Source organism: Salmo salar, chromosome ssa13 (genome assembly GCF_905237065.1).
Source record: "Salmo salar chromosome ssa13, Ssal_v3.1, whole genome shotgun sequence".
Lineage (NCBI taxonomy): Eukaryota > Metazoa > Chordata > Actinopteri > Salmoniformes > Salmonidae > Salmo > Salmo salar.
The window spans coordinates 54,347,554-54,361,596 of record NC_059454.1 but is presented as its reverse complement, the minus strand read 5'-3'; the positions used below and the strand labels follow the sequence as shown (position 1 = coordinate 54,361,596).

Below are 14,043 nucleotides of genomic sequence, written 5' to 3'. Positions count from 1 at the left end.
AACCCTCCTCTTCCCTCCCTTTTGAAACTGTGTCTTCCTGGGCAGATGCTTGATGATCTTTTACTGTAACTAAAATGGCATGTCATCTCATTTTCTAACATAAACATTTTTTTGTGATGATGTTTGCCATGTCTAGTTGTGTAATATAGATAAAACAACACTTTCTTAAAACACAGATTTTCTTTTGCTATTTTCAAAGGAGAAATTCGATTTTGAGTGGGTGCTATTTTTTTTTACACCGAGTGAATTATTTTGTAAGCTTTTGTTGTCTTTTACATCTCACCATTGTTTACTTGAGGAGAGTGGCCTGAACAAGCCGAGAGGGCAGCTGTCGTCAGATTACAAACTCATCACCAGGGCAGACTGCAATGGCCACTATTGACAGAGGCCCTGGCAGACAAAGGTTCTTGGTGTAATGTGGATGGGAAATTCAATTCAACATCTTTCATCATGTCACAGTGAAATCAATACTGAACAGCCATAAAGATTCTGATCCTGTACTTCCTTGATAGATCAATAGACCCTAGCCTCTTGGCCTGCACATTTTGTCTTCCAAACTGTGCAGTGTTGTTGTTCAGTCTCTCTCAGCTAATACAGTACAATTACCATGTTGACTTGACTTAGAAGCATGTGGGTTTTCTTTCTTACAGCACTTTTTGGTCAGATTGTAAATATGTTCATCGACGGCTCTCCTCTCACTAATCTGTTTAACATTTTATTGTAACACTTAATAATGTAAACAAACATTTAACGTAGTCAAAAATAGGAATGTTTCAATATATTACACTTTCATTTTATATCATAACTGTTTTGCTTTGCCTCAGATTGAGTTCAGATCATTAGAAGAGAGACACTATCATTACTTGTTCATTTTGTACACAAGAAAGACTTAATAAAATACAAAAAACACTGCTAATGTTGTCTCTGCTTCTTCAGATACAGTCTACATACAAGCATTAGGTCAGTATGTGTCTGAATATATGGCTCTTCGTTCTTCAGCGTAGACCAATAACAGATGCTATAAAAACGTGGTGGTGAGTAAGAAAACGGCGATGGTAGACCAAACCTCCAAGATAAATGGTGAGTTATGTGCTCTAGTAAATAATATTCCAGTCACAACAATGCAACATCGTGCATTTGTAAGTGTCCAAAACAATAAATAGCTGTGAAAATCACACCTCAGAATAAAAATAATCTAAAAGATGAATCATTGAACTTTTACTATACTTTGGTGCAGGCCAAGGTAATTGTTGTGTCCATGCGTATACTCTCAGTCCTCTCTCTTAATTCATCCTCGTTGTTTTCCTGCATGCTGTCCTTCCGTCTGCGCTGCCTGAAGCCTTGGAAGCTGGGGCAGATGGGGAGATAGCGCAGGCAGCTGGTCTTCCTAACGCAGCTCATTCCAATGGGGAAGTCATAAGTAGTATGTATGTTGGCTGAGCTTCCTCCACTGCCCTCATCAGCCTTCCAGTCCAACAGCCCTCTCTCCTTCCTTGTGCCTGTTTAGACCACACACACAAGTATACATGAACAAAACACACATTCACACTCAATGACACATCTCATCGACGGGGCTGTAGTGGAGCAGGTTGAGAGCTTCAAGTTCCTTGGCGTCCACATCACCAACAAACTAACATGGTCCAAGCATGCCAATCATGGTGTGACAGTCATGAAGAGGGCATGACAAAACCTATTCCCATCAGGAGACTGAAAATATTTGGCATGGGTCCTCAGATCCTCAAAAGGTTTTACAGCTTCACTATTGAGAGCATCCTGACGGTTTGCATCACTGCCTGGTATGGCAATTGCTCAGCCTCCGACCGCAAGGCACTACAGAAGGTAGAGCGTACAGCCCAGTACATCACCGGGACCAAGCTTCCTGCCATCCAGGACCTCTATACCAGGCGGTGTCAGGGGAAGGCCATAAAAATTGTCAAAGACTCCAGCCACTCTTGTCATAGATTGTTCTCTCTGCTACCGCACGGCAAGCAGAACCGGAGCGCCAAGTTTAGGTCCTAGAGGCTTCTAAACAGCTTCTACCCCCAAGCCGTAAGACTCCTGAACAGCTAATCAAATGGCTACCCAGACTATTTGCATTGCCCGCCCCCCCCTTTTCTACGCTGCTGCTACTCTCTGTTATTATCTATGCATAGTCACTTTAATAACTCTACCTACATGTACATATTACCTCAATACCAGTGCCCCCGCACATTGACTCTATACCAGTACCCCCTGTATATAGCCTCGCTATTGTTATTTTACTGCTGCTCTTTAATTATTTATTATTTATCTCTTACTTTTTTGGGGGGTATTTTCTTAAGACTGCATTGTTGGTTAAGGGCTTGTAAGTAAGCATTTCACTGTAAGGTCTACACCTGTTGTATTCGGCGCATGTGACAAATGCAATTTGATTTGATAAACAAACATTGGTAGTTACAGGCAACAGTTTGAAGGATTGATGTGTCCCATAGTGATATCGTGGTGACACATACTGTAAACAAACACAAAGCAACGGATCCCTTCGATCCGTGTGTGATGAGGTGACTAGGAGGTGCTGTGCATTTGACATCTGTTAACGAGATGAGGTTGCACTCTTATAGAGCATGCATACCTGGGATAGTGTTATCCAGAGCAAACGCCAGAAAGCCTCCAACAAACATCTCAGTGGTTAGGAGCACTGTGAGGATTTGATCCACCTCTGCAACTCCTGAGGGCAATGAAACATTTACCACCAAATGAATTATCCTAACCATTATTCATAACATCAACATAATATCCAGCAGCAAAACCATACTAAATCCGCATACCAGTCTAACTGTACACATACTCTGAACTTTCTAAAGCCACTCCTACATTTCCTCAGCAGATGATGATGCCTTTTCTGATCAATAAAACCCTTTTAAATGTGCAGCCCACCTGTTTTGATGCAGCCAGGGTGCAAGTCTAGGTAACTGGGCAGCATGAGACCGAAGAACATGGAGAAGCCGAGGACAAAGAGATTCCTAGAGGAGTTGAGGTCTACGCTCTGCAGGTTGGACAAGCCCACAGCCGTGATCATACCTGCAGGGCATAGACAACACAAACAACAGAGGGGTGGAAAAGGTTATTATTGTCATATTTTTAACTGGTTATCTGTGTTTCTAGCTACAAACATAATATGATCCCCCTTCTGAAATAGTGAGTTTTTTATGATCATACTGCCCCCTGGTGGCCGAGACTGAGATGATGCAGTGTGTGGAATCTGTATTAGGAAGTCACAGAACACAGTGGGAGAATCTCAATTGCATACTCCTTGCTTCCTCTCTCCTCGCATCCTTCTCAAAACCCATTGGATAAGAAATCCAGAGGTCACTCCCCTCTGACCTTCGCCTCCAATGGGTTTTGAGAAGGACGCGAGGGGAGAGGACGCGAGAAGTATACAATTGAGATTCTCCCAATGACTCACCGAACAAGGTGCAGAACATGCCACCTAGAATGGGGTCAGGCAGCGATGCGAAGAGGGCAGTGAATTTCCCCACTGTTCCTAACAGGAACATTATGGCTGCACCGTATTGCACCACTCTCCTGCTGCCCACCTGTGTTTAGGGACATAGTACAACATGACTCAATGTGAACTGTGCAACCTTTAGTATCAGTTGCAGTTCATTGATTATTAATCCACACCAGAGTAACATACCAGTATATGTAAAGATGAGTAGACTCTTAGTCAATAATTATGTGGAAATAATAACAATTGATTTCCATTGCGGCAAAGGGCTTGCACTAGAGACCATGTTAAGAAGCGTTTATCCGTTTCAAACAGATATTATTGCCGATTCCAACTTGAACAAGACATAAATACAACATCTGAGATTCCACATGTACACTCATGTGTTTTAAGTAAATAGACTGAAGACAACGTGTCTGGAAAACTGGGGAGGGGCTAAGCTTCCTAACCTTAGTGATTCCCAGGACTCCAATGTTGGGACTGGAGGAGGTGGAGCCATTTCCTGTACCCAGCAGTCCTGCTATAACACAGCACACCCCCTCTGTGAAGATACCCCTAGTATGGGAAAGACAAGACACGAAGGATAAGGAATGATGCAGACACATACACACATACATGCTTGACCATAGAGGACTATCTCAAACATAGGTTCATGTCAGAGCCTTAGGTCCAGGTTCGAAATCTAACTCTGGTGTAGGAGACCGATGCTCACCTGTTGATGGCATGGACAGGTGGCGGAGGTGCCCCTGAGAGGCGGGCACAGGCGTAATAGTCCCCGATAGACTCTACAATGCCAGCTAGTGTGGCACTGAACATGCCCAGCACTCCGGCGATGGTCACCGTGGGCAACCCCCACTGACCTTTCAGGGACACACACACACCACAAGTCGGAATCATTCCCCTATGCAGCCAGACAGGAGGCAATGGCAACGGATGACAACTCAGATCATTTAAACCATTCAAAATGTTATACACTGCTCCAAAAAATAAAGGGAACACTTAAACAACACATCCTAGATCTGAATGAAATAAATAATCTTATTAAATACTTTTTTCTTTACATAGTTGAATGTGCTGACAACAAAATCACACAAAAATAATCAATGGAAATCCAATTTATCAACCCATGGAGGTCTGGATTTGGAGTCACACTCAAAATTAAAGTGGAAAACCACACTACAGGCTGATCCAACTTTGATGTAATGTCCTTAAAACAAGTCAAAATGAGGCTCAGTAGTGTGTGTGGCCTCCACGTGCCTGTATGACCTCCCTACAACGCCTGGGTATGCTCCTGATGAGGTGGCGGATGATCTCCTGAGGGATCTCCTCCCAGACCTGGACTAAAGCATCTGCCAACTCCTGGACAGTCTGTGGTGCAACGTGGTGTTGGTGGATGGAGCGAGACATGATGTCCCAGATGTGCTCAATTGGATTCAGGTCTGGGGAACGGGCGGGCCAGTCCATAGCATCAATGCCTTCCTCTTGTAGGAACTGCTGACACACTCCAGCCACATGAGGTCTAGCATTGTCTTGCATTAGGAGGAACCCAGGGCCAACCGCACCAGCATATGGTCTCACAAGGGGTCTGAGAATCTCATCTCGGTACCTAATGGCAGTCAGGCTACCTCTGGCGAGCACATGGAGGGCTGTGCAGCCCCCCAAAGAAATGCCACCCCACACCATGACTGACGCACCGCCGAACCGGTCATGCTGGAGGATGTTGCAGGCAGCAGAACGTTCTCCACGGCGTCTCCAGACTCTGTCACGTCTGTCACGTGCTCAGTGTGAACCTGCTTTCATCTGTGAAGAGCACAGGGCGCCAGTGGCGAATTTGCCAATCTTGGTGTTCTCTGGCAAATGCCAAATGTCCTGCACGGTGTTGGGCTGTAAGCACAACCCCCACCTGTGGACGTCGGGCCCTCATACCACCCTCATGGAGTCTGTTTCTGACAGTTTGAGCAGACACTTGCACATTTGTGGCCTGCTGGAGGTCATTTTGCAGGGCTCTGGCAGTGCTCCTCCTGCTCCTCCTTGCACAAAGGCGGAGGTAGCGGTCCCGCTGCTGGGTTGTTGCCCTCCTACGGCCTCCTCCACGTCTCCTGATGTACTGGCCTGTCTCCTGGTAGCGCCTCCATGCTCTGGACACTACGCTGACAGACACAGCAAACCTTCTTGCCACAGCTCGCATTGATGTGCCATCCTGGATGAGCTGCACTACCTGAGCCACTTGTGTGGGTTGTAGACTCCGTCTCATGCTACGACTAGAGTGAAAGCACCGCCAGCATTCAAAAGTGACCAAAACATCAGCCAGGAAGCATAGGAACTGAGAAGTGGTCTGTGGTCTCCACCTGCACAACCAGTCCTTTATTGGGGGTGTCTTGCTTATTGCCTATAATTTCCACCTGTTGTCTATTCCATTTGCACAACAGCATGTGACATTTATTGTCAATCAGTGTTGCTTCCTAAGTGGACAGTTTGATTTCACAGAAGTGTGATTGACTTGGAGTTACATTGTGTTGTTTAAGTGTTCCCTTTATTTTTTTGAGCAGTATACAAAGGTCATTCTAAAGGTGATCATAAATGGCCAGTGTCATCCACTTTCTTAACTTGACCCTTGCTCTAGCTCAGGTGTCCAAACTGCCCCAGTGTGAGAGACAATGGCTGTAAGGCTGGCCTCTTACAGGGGTAGGGGACCCGGAACCAGGGGGAGAGGGTCATGATGTCACCGCGCGCGTCGGTGCGTGCCTTCTGTCCGTACTTGCTGGGGTCACTAGGCAGCGCGTCAGTCAGGGTCAGGATGTAACACAGCAGCCACACCAACATGATGGCCATGATAATCTAAACCCAGCACCACACACACACACAGAGAGAGAAGGGGAACAGCATGACATATCATACAATCTAATCATAGAGCTTATTATGTAGGCCTATTCTGTGCCCATTCTTACAGCCCTTTTCATCAGGAAGCTAATACTTTGAATTAACGTAATTGTGAAATTACCCCTGTGGTCTGTGTCTATCTATCATAGTGAGTCATTTATATAGCCTGGCCTTGACAATGTCCCCATGACCTGGCTGGCAGCACTGATTAAGGCAGTAACACAGAGGAAAATGCAATAAAGTCTGCCTGAGATGAGACTTTATTATACCTCTCAAGATTGGAGTGGCATGGTAAGTGCTGTGAATGAATAGCTTGGTGTATTTGATGAATATTAGTTCGTGCCCCACATGAGAACATCTGATTAGCATGGATCGGAGGACTTTTTAACATCCCTGTGAGACAAATATGTGGTTTGTTGGTTCTAACCGGGAACATCTTAAAGATCTGGAACCTGGCGATGCCGAAGCCTTTCTTCCTGTTGTAGGTGAGGAAAGGGAAGGACCAGTTCCTCAGGTACTGAGCAAATAGCACGATGAGGAAGATGCACCTGGGGAGACGCAGAGGAAAAGTAAGGCAGTGATATAGCTACAACATAACCCAAACAAAGACATCAAACAGGGGAAAAGCAATGAACCATTTACACTTGTGGGATTTGCTTGTGTGGATAGGGCTAAATTGAAATGTTTCTTACAGAAGAAATATGAAAATCAAATGCAAAACATTTGACATTACATTTTAGCCATTTAGCAGACGCTCTTATCCAGAGCGACTTACAGTAGTGAATGCATACATTTCATACATTTTTTTTTCTTCCGCGTACTGGTCCCCCGTGGGAATCGAACCCACAACCCTGGCGTTGCAAACACCATGCTCTACCAACTGAGCCACACGGGACTACAATTGCTACCATAACCATAACCATGGTAGCAATTGAAAGGGAACACATTGGAGATAATGGGAAAAAAATTAGAGCAAAGGTGAGGACACAACAGTTCACCTGACACAACCACAGTCGTTTGGAACCCCCCCGCCATCACACAATTACTGTTGTTGTTTACGCAATCCAAAAACGGTCCATTATAAATGGCAATCTGGGTAAGGTGGGCATGTTTTCAAAGCTTGTTCTATTGCCAACATGACTAGCTAAGTTATAAAATACGATCTTACAGTGTTAGGCTTTCACAAGGCAATTCAGAAAAAACGTCGTAATTATGATGTGCAGAGAAAGGAGTCATGAGTGCATTCAGGTGTGTGTGCTGCGGCAAATTTTCTTCACAATGAACAAACATGGGCTCATTCTGTTCAGAACAACCCAGGGTATGACGCCATGTCATCTTGGAACTGTACGTCAAGCACAGTGATCATGCACACGTTGACACTGTACTGTATATGACATGAGTTTTATGATTTGGAAATGTGAAGTGCACATTTGGACCCCGCAGGTATTAGGCTTGCTTTTATGACTTCAAAGCGGTATTTATTATAATCCTCCACGTCTCATCTTTCAAAATACATAGAGTCATCTTAATGTACAGCAGTTCTCTCACTCGGACAACAAAACATTTGCAAAAGTTTCCCAATTAGCAGGAGGGATGGGGGAACCTCTTGTCGCACAAGGTGCTCAAGTTCAGAGCGTCTGTCAGTCCAAACTCCTACACAGCTGTGAAACGCAGAGCCAGAGCTCTGACATCATGTGTAGCATGTTACTGTACAGCCACTGCGTTCCAATTCAGCCGATTATCAGTGCCCAAATCTGCCATTTTCAACCCGTATATGGATACGAGTGTGAAGGGCTACGTTAATAGTATGTGATTAGATTCAATAGCTTCAATGACCTTGGATTGAACACAATAAAGAGTCTCAATCCCTTGTCAAAGTAATCCATTTCTACTATAGAAGCGAGGAACAGAAGTAAGAAAAACATGCCCTCGGCCTAGAGGGTTATCAAACTCAGAAAACATTGTTGGATCTCAAGTGTAAGCATAAGTGGAGAGGATCAGATGGAAAGAGTCCACAGAGAGGATGCATTATAGGGAAGGGGTGGATTCAATAAACAAAGGATGGATTGTGCTCTTACAGTGCTGAGAGGCCCCAGTGAGAGCCGGCTCTGTCCCCAGCTGTCTGGAAGACAGACAGGCCGATGAGGGACACGGTGGGGGTGACGGTCAGGGGCCCGATGTAGTCCAGCAGGATACCAGGGAGACCCACCAGCCCGATGACCACCTCCACCGTACTGGATGCTATGATGGCACCCTGGATCTACATGGGAGAGAAACCGACTGTTATTATCATTAGATATGCCAAATCAAATGTTATTTGTCACATGCTTCATAAACAACAAGTGTAGACTAACAGTGAAATGCTAACATACGGGTCATTTTCCAATAACGCAGAGTTAAGATAAAAAATAAAATAAAAAATAGAAATAGTGACACAAGGAATAAACACAGTGAATAATGAATAACAATAATGAGTAAAAGTAACATGGCTACAGCGCATTCAGAAAGTATTCAGACCCCTTGACTTTTTCCACATTTTGTTACGTTACAGCCTTATTCTAAAATGGATTAAATTGTTTTTTTCCCCTCATCAATCTACACACAATACCTCATAACAACAAAGCAAGCAGCTTTTTTGAAATGTTTACAACAAAAAACAGCAATTACAGCCTTAAGTCTTCTTGGGTATGACACTACAAGCTTGGCACACCTGTATTTTGGGAGTTTCTCCCATTCTTCTCTGCAGATCCTTTCAAGCTCTGTCAGGTTGGATGGGGAGCATTGCTACACAGCTATTTTCAGGTCTCTCCAGAGATGTTCGATCGGGTTCATTCATGTCCGGGCTCTGGCTGGGCCACTCAAGGACATTCAGAGACTTGTCCCGAAACCACTTCTGCGTTGTCTTGACTGTGTGCGTAGGGTTGTTGTCCTGTTTGAAGGTAAATCTTCACCCCAGTCTGATATCCTGAGCGCTCTAGAGCAGGTTTTCATCAAGGATCTCTCTGTACTTAGATTGGTGGAGTGCTGCAGAGATGGTTGTCCTTCTGGAAGGTTCTCCCATTTCCACAGAAGAACTCCGGAGCTCTGTCAGAGTGACCATCGGGTTCTTGGTCACCTCCCTGACCAAGGCCCTTCTCCCCCGATTGCTCAGTTTGGCCGGGCGGCCAGCTCTAGGAAGTGTCTTGGTAGTTCCAAACTTCTTCCATTTAAGAATGATGGAGGCCAGTGTGTTCTTGGGGACCTTCAATGACATAGACATTTTTTGGTACCCTTCCCCAGATCTGTGCCTCGACACAATCCTGCCTCATGGCTTGGTTTTTGCTCTGACATGCAATTTCAACTGTGGGACCTTATATAAATAGTTGTGTGCCTTTCCAAATCATATTCAATCAATTGAATTTACCATAGGTGGACTCCAATCAAGTTGTAGAAACATCTCAAGGATGATCAATAGAAACAGGATGCACCTGAGCTCAATTTCGAATCTCATAGCAAAGGGTTTGAATACTTACAAGATATTTTTTTTTATTTTTTTTTATAAATTTGCAAAGATTTCTAAAAACCTGTTATTGCCTTGCCATTATGGGGTATTGTGTGTAGATTGATGAGGAAAATGTTTAGTTTTATCAATTTTAGAATAAGGCTGTAACGTAACAAAATGTGGAAAAAGTCAAGGGGTCTGAATACTTTCCGAATGAACTGTATATACTGGGAGTACAAGGACCGAGTTGATGTGTAGGAGTTTGAGGTAATTGAGGTAGCTATGTACAGGTAGGGGTAAAGTGACTAGGCAACAGAATAAATAATATACAGTAGCAGCAGCCTATGTGGAGAACCACCATGTGACCTGACCAGGAAAATCTATGGATCCTAGTTATGTCTACATGATGTCTCAGATAATGTCAATTAAAGTGAGAGATGCTACAGTTCAGAAGGATGGACCACAAGATGGAGGCCCACTGAAAAGAAGCAGGAAGTACCTCTCTCATCCTTGGGTGCCAGATGTGGGAGGTGTTCATAGGAAGACTCCAGTCCCCATAAATCTCCTCTGTGGAAAGACGGACAGAAACAACAGCCCATTAGTGAGGTTCTGTCTGTGACTGGGCCCTATTCTTTTCACACAGGTTGGGATTGAGGGACGCACCTTCAGAGGGACATTTCCATCTATCCAGCCCTAGGATAGCTTGAGCAGGGATGAGGAAAGCAAAAGCACTGGCCTGGAAAAGAGGTAACCTACAAATCGAAGATGAAACACAGGTGCATGATAAGCATTAGCATACATACACGTGCGCACATGCACACAAACCAAGCACACACACACACACCTGACTCCAAAGGTGGTTTGTATGAGTGTGGTGATTCCCACGCAGGTGAAGATGGTTCCCACCAGCTGACTGACGGTGTTCTGGTCCTTTCCCACACACATGGCCTCCGCTAGCAGGAAGGGCACAGCGATGGTCCCGCTAAAACACGTCAGGTAGTGCTGTGATCAAGGACGCAGTGTTAATCACCGTGGAGCGAGAAAGAGAGGGGGGAAACGAGAGCACACAAAAGAGCAAGAGAAAGGTGGAGTCTACTGATGAAACCATCCATGAAAACGAGGTGTGTGTGTGAAAGAGTGTGTGTGTGTATTTGTGCACCTGGAGGCCCAGTAGAATGCAGAGGTACCACGGCGGGACATCCTCTATGGTGTAGATCATGTCAAAGCCTGGCTGCTGCTTCTGCTGCTGCTGCTCGGCAGCCAGTTTCCCCCCCTCAGCACTCTGCTCCTGTTCCTCTGTCTGACTCTGGACGACATCACTCTGAGAGGGAGGACCAGAGACATTCACACATCTAAACGGATTTTGGATTGGGTTGGCAACTTGGCATACACAAATCTTGGAAGCAGAGACACGCGTTCAACCACTGGGACTAATCGATGAAAAAGGCTCTCATACACCCTGGAAGTAAAACACAATTCAGTGTTTCCACGTTTGTTTGTTTGTGTCCACCAGGTATTGTGTCTGCCCCATGTCAAAAGCCACAAATGCCCTGAAAAAGCATTGTTTCAGCTAGAACCATCCTCCACAAGTTCAGTCCAGTTAGTCAGTCAGACATCATGGCGATAAGGACCCTAGTCTGAGCAGGGTAAACAGTTTTTCCCCACAGGGTCATTTCACCAAAAAAGACAACAGAAACACTGTGGGAATGAAGTAATAGGATAACTTAATAAGCTCAACTTTACACTTGATAGAAATAAAAACATATTACACCACATATGAACATCTCATAATCATGATCTTGTCAGGCCAGATAATGTACACTTACAAACATTAACAACTAAACTCATCAACGTATTGAAACGGTAGTAAATGAAGAGTTTACCTTGTGGTCTGGTTGTGTCTGTGTGTGCTGCATCTGCTTCCTCTGGGCTGTCAAGTCCTTGTGATGGATTGTTGGGTATTGGGTAAGGCTGCTTTTCTCTGTGCTCTCTCAACTCAACACTTGTGACCTCAGCCCGATACAGGAGTAGAACAGCACATTGTACGGGGGTTGAGGGGACCAGATTAGCCAGGTTAATAATCTTCCCCAGAGGCGGACTTTACCCACTGGTGCTGAACAAGAGGCTGACTGTAAACCTAAAGGTAAAGGACCCAGGGTTCAAGAAGACACTTCTTGGAATGAGAGATAGTGGGCTAGAATCAGAATAGCTATCAAAGAACTACATCGGAAGGGTTACATTTGTAGTTCTAGATTTGTGACCGATTGTGCATTTCATTTTATCGGAAGAGGTTGTGATAGCATCTAGGCCAGCCATACTCAATAGGCAGACAGTGGTCCGGATCTGGACCCAGAACAGGGTCAATACGGACAGCGGTCCGGATCTGGACCCAGAACAGGGTCAATACGGACATAAAAAAAATACCTGTTTTTTTACAGTCTACGACACCCAAGGTATCGTGAACACACAAAAGACCGGGCAAAATGTGTTGAATTGCAGAACATTTTCTTTAAAAGAGCAAAATGTTCTCTCCACCAACAAAAGTTTGGGGTTACGGTGATAAATTGCCAATATCCATTAGGACCTTTGCAAGTGTTGGAGCATGCCCCTGCCTATCTGTAAATAATAACTTTACAAAAAGAAAATGATGCCGTCTGGTTTGCTTAATATAAAACATTTGAAATGCTTTATACTTTTACTTTTGATACTTAACTATTTTTTTGAACTTACATTTACACTTTAGTATATTCAAAACCAAATGCTTTTTAAGTTTAAGTTTTACTCAAGTAGCATTTTACTGGGTGACTTTCACTTTTACTTCAGTAATTTTCTTTTAAAGGTATCTTTACTTTTACTGAAGTATGACAATTGGGTACTTCTCCCACTACTGAACATGAGATCTTACAAGGAAGACAGTGATGTATCAAATCCAGTATGTGAGTGAAGAGGGGGGGTTAAAAATAACCACCTGACAAATGGATGAATGGACTTTTATTTTTTATTACACAAACTTTCATGACTGATACCAACCACAAGAGGTCGACACACCAAGCCATGACTCCATATTCTATTAAGGGTCATGACCTCCGTATTGGCAAGCTCTGCTCCAGACTTCCCCCTTGACTTCCTCCAGACAGTCCTTCCTGTTTCCACAAAGTTTGCTGCTTCAGTGTCTTTAGATATTTTTGTCAGATGTTACTATGGAATACTGAAGTATAATTACAAGCATTTCATAAGTGTCAAAGGCTTTTATTGACAATTAGGTGAAGTTGATGCAAAAAGTCAATATTTGCAGTGTTGACCCTTCTTTTTCAAGACCTCTGCAATTCGCCCTGGCATGCTGTCAATTAACTTCTGGGCCACATCCTGACTGATGGCAGCCCATTCTTGCATAATCAATGCTTGGAGTTTGTCAGAATTTGTGGGTTTTTGTTTGTCCACCCTCTTGAGGATTGACCACAAGTTCTCAAATGGGATTAAGGTCTGGGGAGTTTCCTGGCCATGGACCCAAAATATCGATGTTTTGTTCCCCGAGCCCCTTAGTTATCACTTTTGCCTTATGGCAAGGTGCTCCATCATGCTGGAAAAGGCATTGTTCGTCACCAAACTGTTCCTGGATGGTTGGGAGAAGTTGCTCTCGGAGGATGTGTTGGTACCATTCTTTATTCATGGCTGTGTTCTTAGGAAAAATTGTGAGTGAGCCCACTCTCTTGGCTGAGAAGCAACCCCACACATGAATGGTCTCAGGATGCTTTACTGTTGGCATGACACGGGACTGATGGTAGCGCTCACCTCGTCTTCTCCGGACAAGCTTTCTTCCGGATGCCTCAAACAATCGGAAAGGGGATTCATCACAGAAAGTGACTTTACCCCAGTCCTCAGCAGTCCAATCCCTGTACCTTTTGCATAATATCAGTCTGTCCCTGATGTTTTTCCTGGAGAGAAGTGGCTTCTTTGCTGCCCTTCTTGACACCAGGCCATCCTCCAAAAGTCTTCACCTCACTGTTCGTGCAGATGCACTCACACCTGCCTGCTGCCATTCCTGAGCAAGCTCTGTACTGGTGGTGCCCCGATCCCGCAGCTGAATCAACTTTAGAACAATTGAACCGCTCTCCTTGAAGTTCTTGATGATCCGATAAATGGTTGATTTAGGTGCAATCTTACTGGCAGCAATATCCTTGCCTTTGAAGCCCTT

General features: G+C 44.5%; 1 protein-coding gene across 1 annotated transcript; it reads right to left on the bottom strand.

Annotated features, from left to right (window-relative positions):
- Positions 1–702: 702 nt before the first annotated feature.
- Positions 703–12,017, bottom strand: LOC106567422 (solute carrier family 23 member 1-like). Its single transcript, XM_014136655.2, has 14 exons — positions 11,732–12,017; positions 11,008–11,169; positions 10,693–10,850; positions 10,512–10,600; positions 10,348–10,415; positions 8,446–8,627; positions 6,795–6,915; positions 6,169–6,325; positions 4,200–4,347; positions 3,937–4,042; positions 3,446–3,575; positions 2,917–3,060; positions 2,612–2,707; positions 703–1,499 (listed from the first exon to the last, which is right to left on the bottom strand). Exons 1-14 carry the CDS (start codon positions 11,762–11,764, stop codon positions 1,222–1,224), a joined length of 1,872 nt encoding a protein of 623 aa, XP_013992130.1. The 5' UTR covers positions 11,765–12,017; the 3' UTR covers positions 703–1,221.
- Between the last annotated feature and the right edge of the window lie 2,026 nt (positions 12,018–14,043).

Coding starts and splice junctions, on each gene's coding strand:
- LOC106567422 (XM_014136655.2), bottom strand. CDS start 11,764: ATGCAGCACACACAGACACAACCAGACCACAAG. Junction 10,601..10,692: donor CAAACCACCTTTGGAGTCAG/GTGTGTGTGTGT, acceptor TTCGATTTGTAG/GTTACCTCTTTTCCAGGCCA. Junction 6,916..8,445: donor CACTGGGGCCTCTCAGCACT/GTAAGAGCACAA, acceptor GCGTCTCCCCAG/GTGCATCTTCCTCATCGTGC.